Below are 23,090 nucleotides of genomic sequence, written 5' to 3' on the forward strand. Positions count from 1 at the left end.
AATGAGGTAAGAATAAGGAGGCAAGGCAATAAATAGGCCGTAGTGGCGAAGTAATTACAATTTAGCAATTAACACTGGAGTGATATACCACGGCTTTCAGCCAATCAGCATCCAGGAGCCAAACTACCCAGTTTATAACTAAGCACCAATGAGGTGAGGTATATAGTATGAGGGCTGTTCTTAGGCATGACGCAAAGACGCATTCAGGGCTCAAACCCTTATTATTACATCTCAGTGGTTATACTGATGGTTTGACCAGTTGTGGCTACCGGTGCATGTCCATCTAGTTGTCGCATTGGGGATAACAGTTGACAACTGTAGGATTTTAGCTAAGCATAACCCTAACCCTGGATCCTAACCTTAACCCTCCTGCAGTGTTCTGGTCGAATTGGACCGATTTACAAGTTTTCTCTAGGCACATGCCCATTCATCAGATGGACACACTTCCTCTCCAAGACCCCCACATGCATGTGTGTTTGAGCACACGCACACACACACACACACAGAGAATTAATTAACATGAAACAAACACAACAGGAGGGTTAACCTCATTCTCCTAACCTGCTGTGTTAGTTCTCCTCACTTCCATCTGTAGCTGGGTTTTTGACGTGTATGAATGCAGAAAAACACCACTCACAAACCAGATAGCAAAACCCTCAAGGATATTTGATTGCTAGCTAGCTTTCAAAGTTGTATGTAAATGAAAACATGTTTGTGAAGCTGTTTGGTATTTTATGATTAAAATGTTTATCTATCGCTCCTAAAACACTTTGATACTGTTTTAATAATCTCTTGTAGTTACTTCAGTCTCCAGATAGATATTATTGGTCTATTCTGGGGTCGCGAGTACTATCATCCACTGGCCAATAAGAGTCCACCTGCAGTGTGTGTGTGTCTATGTGTACGTGTACCAGCCAAGTCTCAGGAATGTAGAGGATTGTATGTCCTATCATATGACTGAGTTTGCTGTTGTTTGGTGGCAGTGTCCTGTCCAGTTTTTCCATCCCCTTTGCCAGACCCCCCCACAATGCCGGGGTGTGTGTGTATGCGCGCCGCACTTGGGTGTGTCATCAAACAGACAGAGGTTGTTATTGGAACTCATTGCCACACTGTGAACCAGTGTTTGTGTTACTTCATTATAGGGCTCCAAGCCACAGATAAGGTTTACCGATAGAGAGGAGGAGGGAGGGACAAGGCTGGGTTACTTTTACCTAAAGGGTATGTGATTGTCACTGCCCTTTCACTCACTTGCTCACACTTAGGGACTGAATGAGGCTCGTACATGGGCTACTCATTTTCTCTAAACTCTCTGCACACGGAAGCAATAGGGTAGTGATGACCCAAAGCCTCCAGAATGGCTTCAGTCTGGAGAACCTCTACCAGGATCTGAAGGGGCCTCTGTCTGTCCCTCCGCCTGCCCAGGGTGCTCAGATCCTGGGTGTACGCCGGGGGTCAGGCCCTGTGGAGCCTCATAAGGACCAAGAGATTCAGAGGCATCGGTCTGGCACCGTAACCGGTCAGGGTGCTTCTCTTCTGGGCTCAGGTCTTGGGCAGACCCCTGCTCCTATAGATGTCCAGATGTGTCAGTCTATCCAGCCATGCCATGCAGATCACCAAAGAGACATGAGTGCTGGGCAGCTACTCAAATGGATGGACACCATTGCATGCCTCGCTGGTCAGTGTGTGTGTGTGTGTGTGTGTGTGTGTGTGTGTGTGTGTGTGTGTGTGTGTGTGTGTGTGTGTGTGTGTGTGTGTGTGTGTGTGTGTGTGTGTGTGTGTGTGTGTGTGTGTGTGTGTGTGTGTGTGTGTGTGTGTGTGTGCGCGCGAGCGCACGCACAATAACACATAATAAGAGATTTGTGTTATCCCCCATGAGGATGTTAATGATTGTAATGTCACTGTAATCGTAGTACTCCCCAGTTGGAGAGATTAAATATAGATAAATACACTGCTCAACAAAAATAAAGGGAGCACTTAAACAACACAATGTAACTCCAAGTCAATCACACTTGTGAAATCAAACTGTCCACTTAGGAAGCAACACTGATTGACAATAAATTGCACATGCTGTTGTGCAAATGGAATAGACAACAGGTGGAAATTATAGGCAATTAGCAACACACCCCCAATAAAGTAGTGGTTCTGCAGGTGGGGACCACAGACCACTTCTCAGTTCCTATGCTTCCTGGCTGATGTTTTGGTAACATTTGAATGCTGGCGGTGCTTTCACTCTAGTGGTAGCATGAGACGGAGTCTACAACCCACACAAGTGGCTCAGGTAGTGCAGCTCATCCAGGATGGCACATCAATGCGAGCTGTGGAAAGAAGGTTTGCTGTGTCTGTCAGCGTAGTGTCCAGAGCATGGAGGCGCTACCAGGAGACAGGCCAGTACATCAGGAGGCTGTAGGAGGGCAACAACCCAGCAGCAGGACCGCTACCTCCGCCTTTGTGCAAGGAGGAGCAGGAGGAGCATTGCCAGAGCCCTGCAAAATGACCTCCAGCAGGCCACAAATGTGCATGTGTCTGCTCAAACGGTCAGAAACAGACTCCATGAGGGTGGTATGAGGGCCCGACGTCCACAGGTGGGGGTTGTGCTTACAGCCCAACACCGTGCAGGACGTTTGGCATTTGCCAGAGAACACCAAGATTGGCAAATTCGCCACTGGCGCCCTGTGCTCTTCACAGATGAAAGCAGGTTTACACTGAGCACATGTGACAGACGTGACAGAGTCTGGAGATGCCGTGGAGAACGTTCTGCTGCCTGCAACATCCTCCAGCATGACAGGTTTGGCGGTTGGTCAGTCATGGTGTGGGGTGGCATTTCTTTGGGGGGCCACACAGCCCTCCATGTGCTCGCCAGAGGTAGCCTGACTGCCATTAGGTACCGAGATGAGATCCTCAGACCCCTTGTGAGACCATATACTGGTGCGGTTGGCCCTGGGTTCCTCCTAATGCAAGACAATGCTAGACCTCATGTGGCTGGAGTGTGTCAGCAGTTCCTGCAAGAGGAAGGCATTGATGCTATGGACTGGCCCGCCCGTTCCCCAGACCTGAATCCAATTGAGCATATCTGGGACATCATGTCTCGCTCCATCCACCAACTCCACGTTGCACCACAGACTGTCCAGGAGTTGGCGGATGCTTTAGTCCAGGTCTGGGAGGAGATCCCTCAGGAGACCATCGGCCACCTCATCAGGAGCATGCCCAGGCGTTGTAGGGAGGTCATACAGGCACTTGGAGGCCACACACACTACTGAGCCTCATTTTGACTTGTTTTAAGGACATTACATCAAAGTTGGATCAGTCTGTAGTGTGGTTTCCACTTTAATTTTGAGTGTGACTCCAAATCCAGACCTCCATGGGTTGATAAATTGGATTTCCAATGATTATTTTTGTGTGATTTTGTTGTCAGCACATTCAATTATGTAAAGAAACAAGTATTTAATAAGATTATTTCATTCATTCAGATCTAGGATGTGTTATTTTAGTGTTCCCTTTATTTTTTTGAGCAGTGTATATAGATAAACAGTGTGTGTATGTGTTTGTCCCTTAGCTGAACATCATGCTGGGATGGCGTGTGTGACACTCTCCATGGACGACATCCAGTTTGAGGAGAGGTACGCATCAATCATTCAATACATCAATACATCAATCAATCAAATGGCTATATAACGTTTTCAATATTTCTAACGTTGTTTGCAGGGTTGGCCAGGTGATCACTATCAAGTCCAAAGTCAGTAGAACGTTCACCACAAGCATGGAGGTAAGACTATGCACACACACAAACACACACATGCATTTACACAATGTTTATTTCACATTTTTAATATAACAATATGTGTGTGTGTATGTAGGTGGGAATCCGTGTGCCGGTGCAGGATGTGAGGGAACGTGTGGAGAGGTTGGTATGTGTGGCTTACTCCACCTTTGTTGGAAAGCCAGCGGGACCAAAAAAGGTTGTGTTGTAGCCGGTGGAAAACCTGGGTTCTGCAGAGGAGCAGCTGCAGCATTCTCTGGCCTCAGAGAGACGAAGACTCCACCTCTACAACGAACAGACGTTCAGTACCCTGCTACAAGACTACCGCGCACTAGCCAACGGTCAGTCTGTCTCTCTCTCTGTCTCATTCTCTCTCTCATCTTTCATGTGTGTGTGTGTCAGCCTGGGATTATGTGTCCTAATCTGTATCTTTACTTGATTTATCTTGCTCTGAATGGAACGTTGTCATATTGACACTCATGTTCAAGGGGAAATTCGAAACAAATAAATACCTTTTTGTAGCTGAGATGGAGAAGAGATGGAGAGAGTCTGTTTGGTACAGTTCTCTGGCATGTAAATGCTCTTTGTCAGATGCACATGATGAGGCTATCTACATCTCTGTCTGAAGGCTATGGCTGAGTTGGTGATTAGATGTACTAGATGTATAATTGCCTCTCTTTTTACTAAACCCATGTCTGTACCTGTTCCTCTCCAGGTGGGTGTAGCAGGAGAGACCCGCTGTCTGCCGTGTCCAGAGTTCACCTGTGTGGAGAGCGTCGAGCTGGTCCTGCCGCCACACGCTAATCACCACGGCAACACCTTCGGAGGACAAATCATGGCTTGGATGGAGAACGCAGCCGCAGTGGCAGCCAGGTACCCTCTATCTCAAAAGGGTTCTATGGCTGTCCCCATAGGATAGCCCTTTTTGGTTCTGTGTAGAACCCATAAAAGGGTTATCCTATAGCAGGGGAAGGCAACCTTGTTCCTGGAGTGCCACAGGTACTGCAGGATTTTTTCCCCAACTAGGCACAACAACTTATCGAGATAATTGATCAGTTGAGTGATTGCCTAAATTCAACACACCCGGTCTCCCAGGTTGGTTAAATCAAAAAACACTGCGGCACTCCAGGACCAGGGTTGTTTACCCCTGTCCTGTGGGGACAGCCGAAGAACCCTTTTGGAACCCCTTTTTTTCTAAGAGTGTAGGTACACGCGCACACCCAACTAGCCCTCTCTCTCTCTCTGAGGTCTGTAGACATGTTCCGCTTCAGAGGTCCTTCCTCTGTGGGAGACAGACTGGTCTTTAAGGCTGTGTCAACAACACATTTAACAACAGGTAACATGTCTAGTCATATGAATTCCCGTTCAGATAATGGGATCCTATGGAAATGTAATTGGCACAGTATTTAAAATATGTGTGTGCCCGTGTGTGTAGTATTGAGGTAGGTGTCCCGAGTGGAGGCCTATAACTGTGAGGAGTGGACCGCGAACAAAGCGCGTCACATCAACAGCGCCTTCCTATCTACCAGCTGGCTAACACACCTGGAGGCGTACCTACCTTTCCCCCCAAGTCACATACACCACCCAGGACGGGGAGAGGAGATACCGGTCTGCCATCGTAAAGGAAGAGAATACGGATGGCTAGAAAGCACATCCTGTCCTGTAAGGAGGAGGCTCCTATCTCTGTCCCCTGGGATGAAAGGAACTGGGTACTACAACCATGTAATGAACATGACACTACCAGCACCCATCGTTATAACTAAGCTAGCCTTGCACCTGACTGTTTTTCCATTCAACCACATCGCTGCCTTGCCAGATGACAAGTTGACTGAAGCTGAGATACGCTTTTAGTTCAGCCCCATTATTTCCCCGCTGACTGTCTGTTAGTGATGCACGGGTCAGCTGTTTGTTCACCCGTAGCCACTCGCAATTGCTAATAACCCATCTGCAACCACCGGCTTGTGTTAAAGTGAACGTCTGAGGCCCACACCCGACCCTAACCAGCAAATGTAGAAAATGCGCTGAACAGTTCCCTTTTTATGAGGTGACGGTGTCGTGGTCCCCGTCTCCTGACTTGACGAATTTGTAATGCGCCTCACAGTCATCACACAGCTTTCATCCTCTTTTACCAGTTGACCACATCTTTCTGAAATGTTGCTTCTCTGGCCCTCGTTTATCTTTCTTTTCAACTCTCCATTTTGGAGCTCTTGTCTTATTGAATTAAACTCTGACCTTGTCCTTTTTGCCTCAGTGAATCGATGTTAACGTTTTCCGGCCAAGTTCCCAAAAACATTTGGAGATTGGTGTGTAGACCTATTTGGCACGCAGCAAAGTAGGCCCTAAAGCTTAGACTTGTGCGCCAATGCCAGATAAAAAAAGAATGAAAGAACTCAATGTAGCCTTAAAGATATGAATTACACAAGAACTATGGATTTTATTATTAATTGTTTTCTCTTTACTCGACCTGCCCGCCCTTCATCCACACAATATTTCATGGCCCTAAACTCATCCACCCCATGGATATATCCACGGGGACTGAAGGTTATGAGTCAACCCACACATCACTACTGTCTGTCTCCTATCGTCCCCTGCAGGTGTATCTGGGCTATAACAATGTAGCAGCTCTGACTACTGGCTGGGAAACAAGACTGGGAAGCCAGCAGCATCAATGACAGGGTGAGAAACACACACCAGTACATGAATGGAGACACTATATGGCAATTTTGTAAAGGGGATTCTTTGTCCTTTTTTGCTTTTAGTTTCCTTACAACGTTGTGTGTATGTCCATGAGGAGCTGGTTTGTGTCCAAGTTCAGATGGTCATGACCTCTGCCCTCCATGCCTTCACCCTATTGGCTGACCTCACACTGCGACCTCTTTGAGACACACACTATCTGTAAGTCACTTGTAAATTCGTTACCCTTCCATTTATTCCGTTCAAGCCATTACTGAGCCCCGTCCTCCCCAGTTAAGGTGCCACCAGCCACATTTTGCTGTAAGTATGAGCGACAGAGCTTTATGTTCATTAAACTAACTTGACCTTTAACCTCTCACACCCCCTTCTCCCTGTAGGAGCTGTGAGGAGGTAGAGGGGGCCGATGAGGAGGAGACGGTGTACCACATTAAATGCCCCACCAATCAACGGAGGCAAGAGCCGAGACTTCATGTTCCTGTTGTCAAAGAGACAGTCCTGCAACGACGGGTAAAGGTTTCCTTTAGAACACGTGTCAAACTCATTCCACCGAGGGCAAAGTGTCTGCGGGTTTTCGCTCCACCCTTGTACTTGATGAATTAAGGTCACTAATTAGTAAGGAACTCCCCTCACCTCTGGTTTTCTAGGTCTTAACTGAAAGGAAAAACAAAAAGACCCGCAGAGATTCGGCCCTCCGTGGAATACGTTTGGCACCCCTGCTTTAGAAGAACGTGTGCGTTCCTGTCTTCTTGAGTGGAGATGTGACCGTTCTGATTTCTGTTAGCCATGTGTGTTTTGTCTTCTGCAGGGACCTCTATGTGGTAGCCCGGAGGTCTGTAACCATGAAAACAGTTCCCCCTGTGGAGGGCTTCCTCCGTAGCGAGGTCAAGTGTGCCGGGTTCCTCATCCACAGCCCGGAACTCAACAGCTGCAGGGTGAGGCTTACACACAAACACTGCAGAGCCCATTAATACACACAGTAGCACCTGTTAGCTTTCATTGTCTTCATTGAATCACATTTTATTGGTCACACGCACGTGTTTAGCACACATCTAAAGTATTAAGAATATATGGAATTAATATATAAATATTTTGACGCGCAATGTCACAGCAGCATAGACTAAGATACAGTAGAATACAATATATACTTATGAGACGAGTAATGCAAAATATGTAAACAGTATTAAAGTGACTAGTGTTCTATTAAGACCAGTGATTAAGTCTATGTATATAGGGCTGCAGCCTCTGTGTTAGTGATGGCTATTTAACAGCGATGGCCTTGAGATTGAAGCCATTTTTTTTTTCAGTCTCTCGGTCCCAGCTTTAACGCACCTGTACTGACCTCGCCTTCTGGATGATAGCGGGGTGAACAGGCAGTGGCTCGGGTGGTTGTTGTCCTTGACGATCGTTAGCCCTCACAATTCAGATACAATGTGTTAAAACCACGTGTCCCAGGTGTGTTGCCACAACCAGGTGACTTCAGGCGTGTTGCCGCATGTAACCTGGCAGGCTGGTCTAAGTCTATGGAGGAGACGGCTAGCGCATGTACCACCTTCCTGGAGAGAGACACACCACACACGCTAAACCTGAGTCTGATGGTTGAATTGATACCATGTGGAGACTCCTGATTCTAACGAGACCAAAGCACGTCTCTAGTCGAGTGGCTGCTAATACAGGTGTTCCATTTACAATGGCGTTTCACGAATAACCCAAAATGTCTTGGTCACAGCAAATGTAGGTCATGTATGTAATATAGGTGTTATTTATTGAATTTTGCAATAAATATTTCAGATGTTGATGTGAGTGAACGTGCAGTAATAATGATACTCGACGACAAAACTAAATTCTGTGAATAGCAAATAAAACCTACATTTTTTTTTAAACCTTTTTGTTTCTCAGACACCTGGGGATGGATGAGAGAACACACCACCAAACATGAAACACACCGAGATATAAAAACACGTCTTTAGATACAGGAGAAACCCGCTAGCTAGTATACAGTACAGGCTCCAGTCTAGTCCCATCCATACAAATCATTTCCAGTCCTATACACAGAGTCCAGGGTGTGAGACCACAGAGGGCGCTTTCCAAAATGGCAGTCAAGAGCAGCTCTCCATTTTCCCCGACTATGGATGTTGTTTTTCAAAGCTCCGAGAGAGAACGGTGACAGAATGAACGCCCTTCGTGAATTTAAGTCTTGGGATGTGTCGCTGTCAGTCCTGTCCAATCTGGTGAGTCCTCTGCGTGGATCGGCAGGTCAGAAGACCACTACCTTGGCCCGTTTGGGCGGGGCTTTCTTCACAGGCACATGCACTTCCTCGTGGTCGGCACTCATGTTATTGGACAGCCAGCCCAAGGTCACTTGGTTAGCTACAGGGGGATTGGACAAACGCACGTCAGTCACATAATATCTTGGAACGTATAAAAGGACAAACAGTACAGAGCGTTCAGATAGATGACATAGAACATATACAAAAAGGACGTTCAGATAGATATATTGAATGGAAATGACAAAGGGAACGTTCATAGAGAAATGTAGTGTATAGACCCATTTTTGGTTTACAAACAGGCGTCACATTCGAGTGATGCTGGCCAATGAGCTCCATAGCAGGATAGCTAACGCTAAAGTCAGGGCCATGACAAACTTAACAGTGAGTGAATGACGACAATGGGAACAGGCAAAACTGATGGCTACAGCTAATGATACGTTTATAATTCTTCTGGCTTCATCTAGCTCCATTTGTGATATTTTACCATGCCTCGCTGGCTTGCTGACGTCAGTTAGTCAATCCTCTGATGACATTGCGATGCTGTAAACGATAACCGTCTTGATTACTTATTTGTCAGCTTGCAAGAGCTGCATTTGAAGTGGCATGCGATCGAATCCACTTTCGGGTAAAGCTTTATTCTGAATCTGTCATGCGAGCACATTTCGTGACGCGGCAGGGGAAAATGGGTCTGTCAAACAGACAATCCTGATGGAGAGAGATGGAGCCTGGTTACTCACATGCAGCCTGATGCTCAGGACAATCCTTCTGGAAGTGCTCTACTGAACCACACACACGGCAACAACCTCCTACAGACAGAAAGGGAGGAGACAATGTTATGGATTCACAGTTTGATTTATTAGCCGAGTTTAGTATTGTGAGAGTGCATGCGTTGTACCTGCGGCGTACAGTCCTTTGGGGTTGTCTGGGCAGGACCTGGACAGGTGGCCAGTCTTACTACAGATGAAACACTTGGCATATGGGTATTCCCCTGAGAGAGCGAGAGCGAGAGAAACACACATTAAATCAAATCCATTGATCATCCTTGAGATGTTTCTACAACTAGGAGTCCAGCAATGCTAAATGCAATTGATTAGACATGGTTTGAAAAAGGCACACAACTGTCTATGTGAGGTCCCACAGTTGACAGTGCATGTCAGAGCAAAAACCTAGCCATGAGGTCGAAGGAATTGTCCGTAGACCTCCGAGACAGGATTGTGTCAAGGCTCAGATATGGGGAAGGGTACCAAAAAATGTCTGCAGCATTGAAGGTCCCCAAGGACACAGTGGTGTCCATCATTCTTAAATGGAAGAAGTTTGGAACCACCAAGAGTGTTCCTAGAGCTGGCCACCCGGCCAAACTGAGCAATCAGGGGAGAAGGGCCTTGGTCAGTGAGGTGACCAAGAACCCGATGGTCACCCTGACAGAGCTCCAGAGTTCCTCTGTGGAGATGGGAGAACCTTCCAGAAGGACAACCATCTCAGCAGCACTCCACCAATCAGGCCTTTATGGCAGAGTGGCCAGACAGAAGCCACTCCTCTGTAAAAGGCACATGACCGCCCGCTTAGAGTTTGCCAAAAGGCACCTAAAGACTCTCAGACCATGAGAAACAAGATTCTCTGGTCTGATGAAACCAAGCTTGAACTCTTTGGCCTGAATGCCAAGTGTCATGTCTGGAGGAAACCTGGCACCATCCCTACAGTGAAGCATGGTGGCAGCATCATGCTGTGGGGATGTTTTTCAGCGGCAGGGGCGGGGAGACTAGTCAGGATCGGGGCAAAGATGAATGGAGCAAACTACAGAGAGATCCTTGATGAAAATCTGCTCCAGAGCGCTCAGGACCTCAGACTGGGGCTAAGGTTCCCCTTCCAAAAGGACAACGACCCTAGGCACACAGCCAAGACAACGTAGGAGTGGTTTCGGGACAAGTCTCTGAATGTCTGAGTGGCCCAGCCAGAGCCCACACTTGAACCCGATCGAACATCTCCGGAGAGACCTGAAAATAGCTGTGCAGCGATGCTCCCCATCCAACCTGACAGAGCTTGAGAGGATCTGCAGAGAAAAATGGGAGAAACTCCCCAAATACAGGTGTGCCAAGCTTGATGCGTCATACACAATTAGACCCGAGGCTGTAATTGCTACCAAAGGTGCTAGAACAAAGTACTGAGTAAAGGGTTTGAATACTTATATACCTGTGATGGATACATAAGAAAAAATGTCTAAAAACCAGTTTTTTCTTTGTCATTATGGGGTAGTGTGTAGATTGATGAGGGGAAAAAAACAATTGAATCAATTTCAGAATATGGCTGTATGGTAACAAAATGTGCAAAAAGTGAAGAGGTCTGAATACTTTCCAAATGTACTCTCATTCATTCATTCATTCATTCGTATGTATGTATGTATGTATGTATGTATGTATGTATGTATGTATGTATGTATGTATGTATGTATGTATGTATGTATGTATGTATGTATGTATGAATAAATAAAACAAAATATATATATATAGAACAAAAATATAAAACGCAACATGTAAAGTGTTGGTCCCATGTTTCATGAGCTGAAATAAAAGATGGCAGAAATGTTCCATATGCACAAAAATCGGTGAAGAAGGACCTCCACATCCGTCTTCTTCCCCTGCGTGATTGTCTGAGACCAGCCACCCGATGAAACAGAGGAGTATTTCTGTCTGTAGTAAAGCCCTTCTGTGAGGAAAAACTCATTCTGATTGCTGGGCCTGGCTCCCCGGTGGGTGGGCCTGGCTCCCAAGTAGGTGGGCGTATGCCCTCCAAGGCCCACCCATGGCTGCACCCCTGCCGAGTCATGTGAAATCCATAGATTAGAGCCTCATGAAATAATTTCAATTGACTGGTTTCTGAACTGAAACGGAAAGTTCTTCCATGTTGCGTTTATATTTTTGTTCAGCATAGAAAGAATAACAATCGGAACAAATCTAAATTGAATTATAGAACACAAGCAGGAGTCAGGACCACACACACACACACACACCTAGAGCAGGATCTATTTTAGCGCGGCAGCGTTGGATCTCATGTTCTGTGGATCCACAGCGGTAGCAGATGTCCCTTCCCATCTCCTCGTCTCGGTCCGCCTCCGGACAGTCAGCCAACCCGTGGCCAGGCTTCCTACAGTTAAAACACACCTGGAGAGGGGGAGACAGGGAGAGAGAACGAGGAAAGAAGGAAGAGATAAGAGAGTAAGACAACATCACAAGGTTGAATGTCACTATTATTAGCAACATTGGAAACTTAGTCACTCTACGCTTGATCTCTGCACATCTTACTCACCATGTTGCTCTTCTTGTCATCCTGTCTCTTTATCCTCCGGTCCTCTCTCCTCCTGTCTTTCTTCAGGGCTGTCTCTACCTCTTCCCTGAGTCCCTCCATCCCTGCCCCTCCACCTCCCCTGGACGTCCCAGCCCCGCCACTCTGAAGGTATTCCATGAAGCCGTTCACATCCTCATTGTCGTAGTCTTTCTTCTTCCGACAGGGCTTCTTAATCCCAGCATCGCCGAGCTGCGTTCGCCTCAGAGGGTCTCCCCCTCCTCCCCTACCTCTTCCCCAACCCCCAGGCCCATGGCTAGAGCTAGCACCTCCTGAACCTCCAAAAGGGCCTGGACGACCCCTCCCAACTCCTCCCCCTCTGGTTCTAAGTTGGCTCCAGGGTGTTGCCTCAGCAGGTTTGTGTTTGTGGACGTTGTTGGCTCTGGCCCATCGCGTCATTGCTGGAACACCTGGGTTACACATATAGAGAGATATGAGGGAGACAGATGAGCGAGAGAGATGGAAAAAACGAAAGAACCATTAGGGACTCGGGAGTATGGTGAATTTTACCCTAGACTGATCTAGCAAAAGAAGTGTTCATTCATCTCAAAATACAAAGTGGTATATAAATATGTATCTAATAACCAACTTCAGCTTCATGTATACACGTGAACTGCTCAACTATAAAAACAACGGACAGGATTGAGGCTACAAATAAACTTGCTAGATAACGTGAATAGTTGCTAGCACGGCTAGTTTACAGTGGCTAGCATTACTCTAAGAGTACTTTTCAGCGGAGTTTCGAACAAAATCTGGAGCGAAATATATTCGCAGAAATTCAGAAACGGATCAATTCAGTTAAGTAATGTGATCAGAATATATTTATCTGTTATAAACTCACCTAAAGTGTACAACTAACGCTGCCACATGTGTTTACTGTTTAGCCGGAAGCCACATTGTTCTTCTTCCTTGGGTGGAAATGACAGGAAAATGACTCGATAGACGATTACCGCCATCTGTTGTTGAGGTTCAGAATTTATAATAACAAGTGACCACACATGCACTTTTCTTTCGTGATTGCTGCACGACTGCTGTTTGACTGGAAGTAGAGCGAGTGCACGAATGTGTTTGTGCATTTGCTTTGGTTCTTTTCTCCCAAATCCTGGTGTGCAATCGTCGTTGCACCATGCGTTGGTGTCTGATCTGGATTGTCCAAAGTAGGACCAGATTCATTTGTTACATCCTCTCTTCTGACTGTTTTCGAATTAATGTAAGCCAGCCCTGCAAACGCCCACTGGTTCACCATGTTATTGTGCAGTCCCTTTTTATGTAACGTTTCCCCTTCTGTATTGCAGTGGGCGGTGTTCACATCTACAATTCCACTAATACTTTCCCTGTAGGTCTGCTTTGGGGGCAAGTCATTTTGTTATGTGATAGCTAGGCCTATTATCAGTTTTCCATTTTATGTAGCCAACTGTAAAACCATATTATTGTACTGTACATTTATTTATTTCAGTGGACAGTTCTACAAACACTACTCTCTGCCACAGGTAGACCTGTAATTAACTATACAAAATATTGCCTAGTCAGAGAGTACTCTGTTCCAGCTGGCTGATGGGTGTTATTAGATAAGTAACATTACTGTTTGACATACTACAGAGCATTTTTGACCAACCTGAACTTGTCAATACTTCCTCAATTCCTGGCTTGGAAGACAACCAATGTCTTCTAAACTTCAATGTCTAGTTGCAGGGGGTTTGTTTGAATTTATAAAATGCGTGGTTATTAAATTAAATGCGTTTTGCTCCATAAAGTTTTCCAACAATGTGTATGCTGCCATCTTGTCTATTTCAAGCCTTCTCTCATTGATGAGACCGGTGGGTGTCCACCCCAAAGTGGCTCGTCATGATAACACATACATACACTCACCTGTCTGTGGCGTCACCTGAGTCCCGACATCCATAGGCGGGGTGTGAGTTTCATGTTTGGGGAAGCACATTTATTTTTTACCCTCAATTTCACATTTACAATAAAGGATTGCATGCAAAGGTTTAGCTGAACTGACGCCACTGAAAATAAGTGATATGCAGACTTTATTTTTTAATCCAAGGTACCTTTATTAGTGTAATTTATGCAAATCTGTTTTTCTGACCGTATAGAAGTATTACCACAGCTTGTCCATTAGATGGCAAGGTGGAGGTCTGTTCAATACACCGAAACTGGAATATGTGATCTTGATATTGTGGTATGTGGATCAGAATGATCCTACCTGATTATTTTCTGGAAAAAACCAGCTCAAAAACAGCAAGATTGATCTGATCCTGGATTACAGAATCCGGCTCATTCGGATCCAGATAACAAGTTTTGAAAAACCCAGCTGTCTTATTCGCTAAACAAAATGTAACATAACTCGCCCAGTAAATGGCAATATAGCGACCTACCCAAAGCACAAAATCTGGATTCTGTAATCTTGACATTGTGTGTCTAGATCAGAATGATTCTATCTGATTTATTTTCTGAAAAGCCATCTCAATCAGCCAGATCGATCTGATCCTGGATAGCAAAAGAGGATTACAGAATCTGGATCATTCTGATCCCCAAAAGATTAGAAAAATCAACCCCTGCACATTGTAGTGTCTGTGGTTATAGACCTACTCTTCCTGTTAGAGGACTTTTGACCATGCTGGCCAGAAGGTTACCTAATAGATCAGACTGATACCAATTATTGGTATACAATCTCAAACAAAGCACTGCAAAATCGTAGACATTTTTCTTACAAGCCAGAATGTTGAATAAAATGACATATGAACTTACTCTACCGGTTGTCTGTGCAGTTTATCTTTCTGCTGCTTGAAATTTGAGAAAAAACATCCACAGGAAAGTATTGTTGACCCAACTTTTTAGAGCCTGAACTGAAGTTAAAATGTATCACCTGGCACATGCACTAAACCATGTTAAACACCTGTTAGTATGCATTAGTATGTGAGTCTATGATCCCTGCTGTCTAGGTCCTGTGCTACTGCTTCGTTGTTTTTAAAAACCATAGAATTTGTTGCCTCAGCTCTCTGCTGCCTAGCTATTTGGCCAAGTTAAATGTATAAATCGCCATTCATTTAAGTGGTCTCTCCTGCTATCTCTTGCCATACTGCATCTTTTGATCTCACCTCTGGCTGTACGATGAGCATAGCTGAGAAGGACTGTCATAGAATGAAATCGGAAGAGTAGAACAACAATTTAATTTGTGTGAGGCCTACACTATAGGGACAGCTGGATTTAAGACGAGATGTTGATTTGTCCTACAGGAAGAGAGATTAGCTGTGCAGTCGTACTGGCCGAAGATGGATGGCGTCATCTCTGTCCCATTCGAGATCTGCCACAGTCTGGGTGAGTGTCTACTACAGTCGGAGAGATGAACGACATATTTTATAACACAGCGGGGAAAGATATGCACCGTTTAATGGTAGATTGTCTGTGAGCCACATAGTAGGCAGAAAGAAAACTATCCTGGCGGCATTCAAGATGATCTCAGACCGGACGTGTATCTGCTTCTATAAATACATCAACGAGATGAACTACATATAGATCCTCTTTGGGAGAGGGTGAGTCCAGATGACTGATACAAAGTGGGATCATTAACAAATTCTCTACGTTCCAGCAGTTTACAATTAACTCACAACTTCCCCCTATCTTTCCTCTTACGTTCATCCTTTCATTTTTCACTCTTCCTGTCCTTCTATCCCCTCTCCTTTCTATTTCTCTCCTTCCCTCTTTCTTCACTTACCCCTCTAGCTATGCGTCGTATGTAGGTTTTCAGGGCGGGGCCCAGCCTGTGTACTTCGGTAGTACCTGTATGGCGAGGAACCTGTGCCATGAGCTGCTGCACACCCTGGGCCTGCACCACGAACACACACGGTTGGACCGTGACCGCTACGTCACCATACAGTGGGAGAGCGTGGTCCCAGGTGAGACGCACACCAATCCACCTCATGGGCATTGCATGTGGATCGGGGGCTGGTCAATTTGGCCCATGGAGCGTTGCAGTATGTGGGCTTTTGTACCAGCCCGAATCAAACACACCCTATTCAGCTTTTTGCGGTCCAGATTGAAGACTGTGTAAGAGACTATTGAGATCTGCCTCCTGTAACTCTTGCTTTGTCTTCCAGGAAAAGAGAAGAACTTCGAAGGTGAAGAAAGGAGACCCTCAGAAGTCAGAAGTCAGTCACACTCCTATATTACTCTCCTCCTTCTTCCCACTAAAGTCCTCATTTTACTCACCTTATTGTTATAAACAGCTAGTAATAAGTAATGATTACTGTTCCTGGTCTTGTGTACAGTATGCAGTTCCAGTAACATTCCCAGTTGTGTCCTAAATGGCTCCCTATTTAGTGCACTTACTTTGACCAGGGCAAATGGGGCTCTGGTCAAACTTGGTGAGCTATATTGGGAATAGGGTGCCATTTGGGACGCAGGCTGTGTGTTAAAGAAGCAAGTCCTCTAACCCTCCCTTGTTGGGTTTCTCCTGGCAGGTATTTCTTCTCAGCAGACTGGAACCCCACCATTGTCCCCAAGAAGAGTGGAGTCCATATGGGACAGAGAACTGACCTGCGGTCCCTGAACATAACACGCCTAAACGAACTCTACCACTGTGGTAAATACACACACACAGGCAAAATATCAGAATTGGGCTGCCTGTGTAAACGCAGCCATTATATCACACTGTATTCTCACCATTTTCCTGTCCTGTCTTTCCCAGAAGAAACAACGCACTGATGACACCAACGGTGACGATTCCAGGTTGAACAACACTGACGTCAACTGAAGTTTCCCACCCAAATAGCATCGGCATCTCACTTCTCTTCACAATGAATGAGTTTGACAACAAATTCCTCAAATCTTTCAGATGATTATTATGTACTCTGTCGACCTATCTGTCTGGCTGCAGGCAGGAGCAGTTGCTGCCTTCCATTAGGCCTACACTTGTTATGGCGAGAAATACAATTACCTGGAATGAAATAAATCTGTTCACTGTGATATTGTTTGTATTTGAACATGTTTTCTACCTTATCTGAATGACCAAGTTGGGTGGGAGGAATAGAGTAATGGAAAAATGTGCACGTTTTAGTATTATCCAGATTATCGAAGTAACCGTGGCTGCAGTTCCAACTTTTTTGGACACCTGTTCCCGACAGCTTCTGCGGGATTCTCTACATTAAGCACAGTCTCTGCTCTGCTAGAGAACAGGCTACTCTAGCGAATGGTCCTCGATTAATAAAGTTAGATAAAAGCTGAATCGTTGTCTGCAAGATCACATTAGCAATATTTCCATGAACTGGTCCAGTGATTTTTCGACATTTACAAAGTTCAATAGAAGTATCTTGTCGATAAAAAACTGTTTCACAAAAACCTAGTGTTGAATAAAAATGAAATGGTTGAAGTGTTTCCATTACCCATTTGGGAAAATCGCACATTAACTAATTGGCGACAGCCTGTATTCCCTCCCACCTATCTGTCTCCAGTAGTTCGCAAAAGCCAGCATGGATAGAATGCAATTTAATTGAATAATTTGCCATATTCTAATAATTCTTATGTGCCAATGTATTGCCACTGCCCGGGCCATGGTGAAACTTGCACTCCTGTAGATCTGAAATAATTGGATGGTGAAACTTGCCAGCCAACCAGAAAAGCAAGACGGAGAAATTCAGGCATTCTTGAAAGTAAGGACAATCCTTGTCCTGCAAAGAAACAATTTTTATAGTAATTTTTTATTTATTTTGGAACCAGTATGTATTTAGAATTAGCCTAAATGTGGAGTGGAGCTTTATAGTTACGTGATGACATCCAGGCCACCAGGAAGTCCAGTAGCCGGCAGTGGAAGGACAAAGATTTTCTACTAAGATAGACCACATCCTGTCATTTCCAATGGGAGGCAAGTGAGCCGAGTAGGTGGGATCAAGTGTTGAGATGGGTTTTTCAAAGTTGCGTTCATTGGTCTATCAGATGTCAGTCAGATGGTTTAGTGACGTCATTAAAATACGTCATCATTATAAAATTAAGTTCAAAATGAGATGCAGCGGTTGGACTGCACTTGAGTTGATGTAGCTAACTTTAAGTATTTATTCATTGTTGAGACTGTTATAACGCCACCAAGATAGAAAAGTAAGTTAGTCACGTTTGTCGCAAGGACGGGACCAAAACGCAGCGGGAATGTGTATACTCATCTTCTTTAATTTGAAGAAAACCAAAACAAACACTTAATCAAAAACAACAACGAAAAAACAGTCCTGTGAGGCACACAGCTACACCTACCCACCAATCCCATAGAAGAACACCCCTATTAAATAGGACCTTCAATTAGAGGCAATGAGGAATAGCTGCCTCCAATTGAAGGTCAACCCAATAAACTAAGCAAAGAAATAGAATAACTAGACACAGACATAGAAATAGACTAACATAGAACATTGCCCCAAAAAACCCAAAACACACTAAACAAACACCCCCTGCCACGTCCTGACCAAACTACAATAACAAATAACCCCTTTACTGGTCAGGACGTGACATTAATGCTATACATGTTATATAAATTAGATATTAAAACGTTTTGTAGTGGGCGTTAACTGCTTGGCTAGCTATTTTCCATGAAAATGTTACTGTTCCTCAGCATGTTAAGTTAGTTAACAGTTAACATTAGCTAAATCAATAATATTAAATTAGCTGGGCTCCGCACATGCAAGTAACTAGATGACGACTTGTTAACAGTTGTTATTTTGCGAATCAATACTGGGACTATTGGTAAAATATAATTGAGTGAGGTTATTAATAGCTAACCCGTTACTCTTCTCATAATGCATGTTATCATTTCTCATGGGCAAGAAGAGGGAAATCGTAGCTATCTCGATATATACACTATTATATATTTCTCATCTAACGTTAACTGTAGCGCAATAAATCTGATTTTGCACGTGTGAGAAAAATAGCAGAGTAATTAGCATCTGAGAGAACAGGACGTAAGTTATTTGTTTACTCGAAGAGCTAGAAATTGCTAGAAAATGGATGAGCATGGATGAACAGCATTTGTATGAATTCATGTACTCTCTAGAGTAGTAAATTGTTACACCTCAAAAGAGCTAGAACCAGGTGTTGGAACCAGAATTATTTTACAATCGTTTTGAACAGAACCATTACCAGGCGGACATTGGAATTTGTTTCTGAGTGACATTGAGGACAAAGCAATGGTCCCCCAACTCGCGGGCCGAATTTGGCACATGGGTGGTTTTATTTGGCCCCCAAAGTTTTCTGAGGCAATTTAAAATATATATTTTTTATTGTTGTACATAAAAGACTGGAAAAACACCAGGAAATCAGCTCCAAGTGACTTTTATTTAAGAATCTATTAATGTACTCCCATGGATAATAGACACCTGATTGCATACAAATGTAAACAAGGGTCAAATTATTATTTTACTCAAACATATTTGTTCTGGCTTCTTCCAGTCAATTTGCAGTCTACAAATTATTTATAATTACATTCCGGCCCCCCAACCATCCACACAAGAAAAAATTGGCACGCGGCTGAATCTAGTTGATGATCCCTGGGATAAAGGGAATGGATGACTCCCCTTTTCTCTGTATGTTTTTGTTCTCTTCACCAGGATAGTGAGACAGGGGGGGGAGTCCAGGCACCAAAAGAAAAGTACTATTCGGTGAAACACCAGTTTTCGCTGTGCTATGGTTTTTGGTTTGTTAATTAACTTCACCATTTATTTTTCTAAACTGTGCTCGCATTCTATACATAGTGCATTTCTTTATATTTTTTTTCTATGAGGGAGAAGGGAATCTCGATATGGCCTTCCAGGATGCAATCAAAGGCACTAGATCTAAGTAAGAGGACTCGTAGTCCTTACACCATGCCAGATTTTGCCCAGAGACAGCTACGTTTTTTGTCAATGACATCAATGATGTCAGTGATGTCCGCCGGAAGAAATGGCAGCAGTTTTACAGGCGCCTAATCAATTAGGGGTGGCAGGTAGCCTAGTGGTTGGAGTGTTGGGCTAGTAACCGAAAGGTTGCAAGTTCAAATCCCCAAGCTGACAAGGTACAAATCTGTTGTTCTGCCCCTGAACAAGGCAGTTAACCCACTGTTTCTAGGCCATCATTGAAAATAAAAATTTGTTCTTAACTTACATCTAGATGTGCCGCTAGCGGAACGCCTCGCCAATATCCAATGATAGAGTGTGGCGCGAATTACAAACTCCTCAAAAATCCCAAAACGTACATTTTTCAAACATATGACTATTTTACACCATTTTAAAGACAAGACTCTCCACATTGTCCGATTTCAAAAAGGCTTTACAACGAAAGCAAAACATTAGATTATGTCAGGAGAGTACCCAGCCAGAAATAATCACACACCCATTTTTCAAGCTAGCATATAATGTCACAAAAACGAAAACACAGCTAAATGCAGCACTAACCTTTGATGATCTTCATCAGATGACACTCCTAGGACATTATGTTATACAATACATGCATGTTTTGTTCAATCAAGTTCATATTTATATCAAAAACCAGCTTTTTACATTAGCATGTGATGTTCAGAACTAGCATACCCACCGAAAACTTCCGGTGAATTTACTAAATTACTCACGATAAACGTTCACAAAATACATAACAATTATTTTAAGAATTATAGATACAGAACTCCTTTATGCAATCGCGGTGTCCGATTTTAAAATAGCTTTTCGGTGAAAGCACATTTTGCAATATTCTGAGTAGATAGCCCGGCCATCATGGCTAGCTATTTTGACACCCACCAAGTTTGGCTCTCACCAAACTCAGATTTACTATAAGAAAAATTGGATTACCTTTGCTGTTCTTCATCAGAATGCACTCCCAGGACTTCTACTTCAACACCCAATGTTGTTTTGGTTCCAAATAATCCATAGTTATATCCAAATAGCTCAGTTTTGTTCTTGCGTTCAAGACACTATCCGAAGGGTGACGCGCCGGCGCGTATCGTGACAAAAAAATTCAAAATATTCCATTACCGTACTTCGAAGCATGTGAAACGCTGTTTAAAATCAATTTTTATGCGATTTTTCTCGTAAAATAGCGATAATATTCCGACCGGGAGACCTTGTTTTCGTTCAAACACTGAAAATAGAAAATGGAGTCTTCACATGCACGCGCGCACCCGTGTCATTGTTCTCAGAACAGACCACTTTCCAAAAGCCCTATTGTTTTTCGCCCAGGGACTGCAGAGTCATCATTCCCCGTTCTGGCGCCTTCTGAGAGCCTATGGGAGCCTTAGAAAATGTCACGTTACAGCAGAGATCCTCTGTTTTTGATAAAGAGGCTATAGAAGGCCAAGAAATGGTCAGAGAGGGAACTTCCTGTATGGAATCTTCTCAGGTTTTGGCCTGCCATATGAGTTCTGTTATACTCACAGACACCATTCAAACAGTTTTAGAAACTTTAGGGTGTTGTCTATCCAAATCAAACAATTATATGCATATTCTAGTTTCTGGGCAGGAGTAATAACCAGATTAAATCGGGTACGTTTTTTATCCGGCCATGAAAATACTGCCCCCTATCCTAAACAGGTTAACTGACTTGCCTAGTTAAATAAAGGTAAAAATAGAGCTATTATGTGTTTTCACGTTATTTGTAACTTATTTTGTACATAATGTTTTTGCCACCGTATCGTATAGCAAAAAAAGAGCTGCTGGATATTAGGACAGCGATCACTCACCTCGGATTAGACAAATATTTTTTCTTCAACATGCTGGATGCACAGGATGTACTTCGAACACCCGACAAGGCCAACATCCCCGTTATTGGCAAGAGAAAGAAACGCAGGTACAGAGGACACAGAGCGGGGTGCCTCGTAAGGATCTGCGGAAGGCGAGTGGGAAAGCTGCCGTTACCATCAATATTACTCGCCAAACGTACAATCACTGGACAATAAATTAGGCGAGGTACGATCACAAATATCCTACCAACGGGACATCAAAAACAGTAACATCTTATGTTTCATGGAATCGTGGCTGAATGATGACAGTCGTGAAGAGGTTATGAGAAAACCTATTCCCCCTCAGGAGACTGAAAATATTTGGCATGGGTCCTCAGATCCTCAAAAGGTTCTACAGCTGTACCATCGAGAGCATCCTGACTGGTTGCATCACTGCCTGGTATGGCAACTGCGCGGCCGCCGACCACAAGGCACTGCAGAGGGTATTGCGTACGGACGTACGCTTCCTTCCATCCAGGACCTCTATATCAGGCGGTGTCAGAGGAAGGCACTAAAAATTGTCAAAGACTCCAGCCACTCTAGTCATAGACTGTTCTCTCTACTACCGCACGGCAAGCAGTACCGGAGCGCCAAGTCTAGGTCCAAGAGACTTCTATACAGCTTCTACCCCCAAGCCATAAGACTCGTGAACAGCTAATCAAGTGGAAACGCCTTATTAATATATATATATATATATATATATTGATATAATAACCATGATATCTGTCACGGTCGTCGTAATAGATGGACCAAGGCGCAGCGGGTACATGAATGCTCATTTTTATTAATCCAAAAACAAACACGATAAACGGACGACAAAACAGTCTTGTAGGCACCACACAGCAATACAAGAAACAATCTCCCACAAACCACAAAACAAACATACTCCTAATTATAGGACCTTCAATCAGAGGCAACGATAGACAGCTGCCTCCAACTGAAGGCCCCAACACCAATTAGCAACACATAGAAATACAAACGACTAGACAGAACATAGTTTATTTCTAACATAGAACAATAACCAAAAACCCCGGAATACATAAATCTAACACCCCTCTACATACACAACCACCCCGAACCATATAAAACAAATACCCCCTGCCACGTCCTGACCAAACTCAAATAACAAATAACCCCTTTACTGGTCAGGACGTGACAATATCAAAGTAAACTTGGAGTCACGCAATGATATGATGTGTGGTCCTCCCACTACAACTCGGGAAACCATGCAATTTATTTGGCTACATAATGAAATAACTTGTGAACTTTACAGGATGGTGAAAGTGCAAGGTGATGAGCTTGATAC

General features: G+C 44.2%; 2 protein-coding genes across 2 annotated transcripts; one reads left to right on the top strand and one right to left on the bottom strand.

The window, feature by feature from the left end:
• The first annotated feature begins 1,335 nt into the window (after window positions 1–1,335).
• Window positions 1,336–8,365, top strand: acot12 (acyl-CoA thioesterase 12). The gene is given in 16 exon segments (XM_045688882.1): window positions 1,336–1,675; window positions 3,554–3,617; window positions 3,703–3,763; window positions 3,855–4,118; window positions 4,515–4,619; window positions 4,964–5,066; window positions 5,069–5,093; window positions 5,193–5,208; window positions 5,210–5,320; window positions 5,322–5,378; window positions 5,380–5,466; window positions 6,517–6,575; window positions 6,829–6,880; window positions 6,882–6,958; window positions 7,257–7,383; window positions 8,348–8,365. Coding segments are annotated over 16 exon segments (1,566 nt in total).
• Window positions 8,195–13,167, bottom strand: zcchc9 (zinc finger, CCHC domain containing 9). Its single transcript, XM_014128293.2, has 6 exons — window positions 12,899–13,167; window positions 12,022–12,467; window positions 11,726–11,876; window positions 9,614–9,706; window positions 9,456–9,524; window positions 8,195–8,818 (listed from the first exon to the last, which is right to left on the bottom strand). The coding sequence occupies exons 2-6, from the start codon at window positions 12,454–12,456 to the stop codon at window positions 8,706–8,708; spliced, it is 861 nt and encodes a 286-aa protein (XP_013983768.1). The 5' UTR covers window positions 12,457–12,467; window positions 12,899–13,167; the 3' UTR covers window positions 8,195–8,705.
• Between the last annotated feature and the right edge of the window lie 9,923 nt (window positions 13,168–23,090).

This window comes from Salmo salar, chromosome ssa11, assembly GCF_905237065.1.
Source record: "Salmo salar chromosome ssa11, Ssal_v3.1, whole genome shotgun sequence".
Taxonomy (NCBI): domain Eukaryota; kingdom Metazoa; phylum Chordata; class Actinopteri; order Salmoniformes; family Salmonidae; genus Salmo; species Salmo salar.

Coding starts and splice junctions, on each gene's coding strand:
- zcchc9 (XM_014128293.2), bottom strand. CDS start 12,456: ATGACGCGATGGGCCAGAGCCAACAACGTCCACAAACACAAACCTGCT. Junction 9,707..11,725: donor TAAAATAGATCCTGCTCTAG/GTGTGTGTGTGT, acceptor TCGCTCTCTCAG/GGGAATACCCATATGCCAAG. Junction 8,819..9,455: donor TCCTGAGCATCAGGCTGCAT/GTGAGTAACCAG, acceptor ATCCCCCTGTAG/CTAACCAAGTGACCTTGGGC.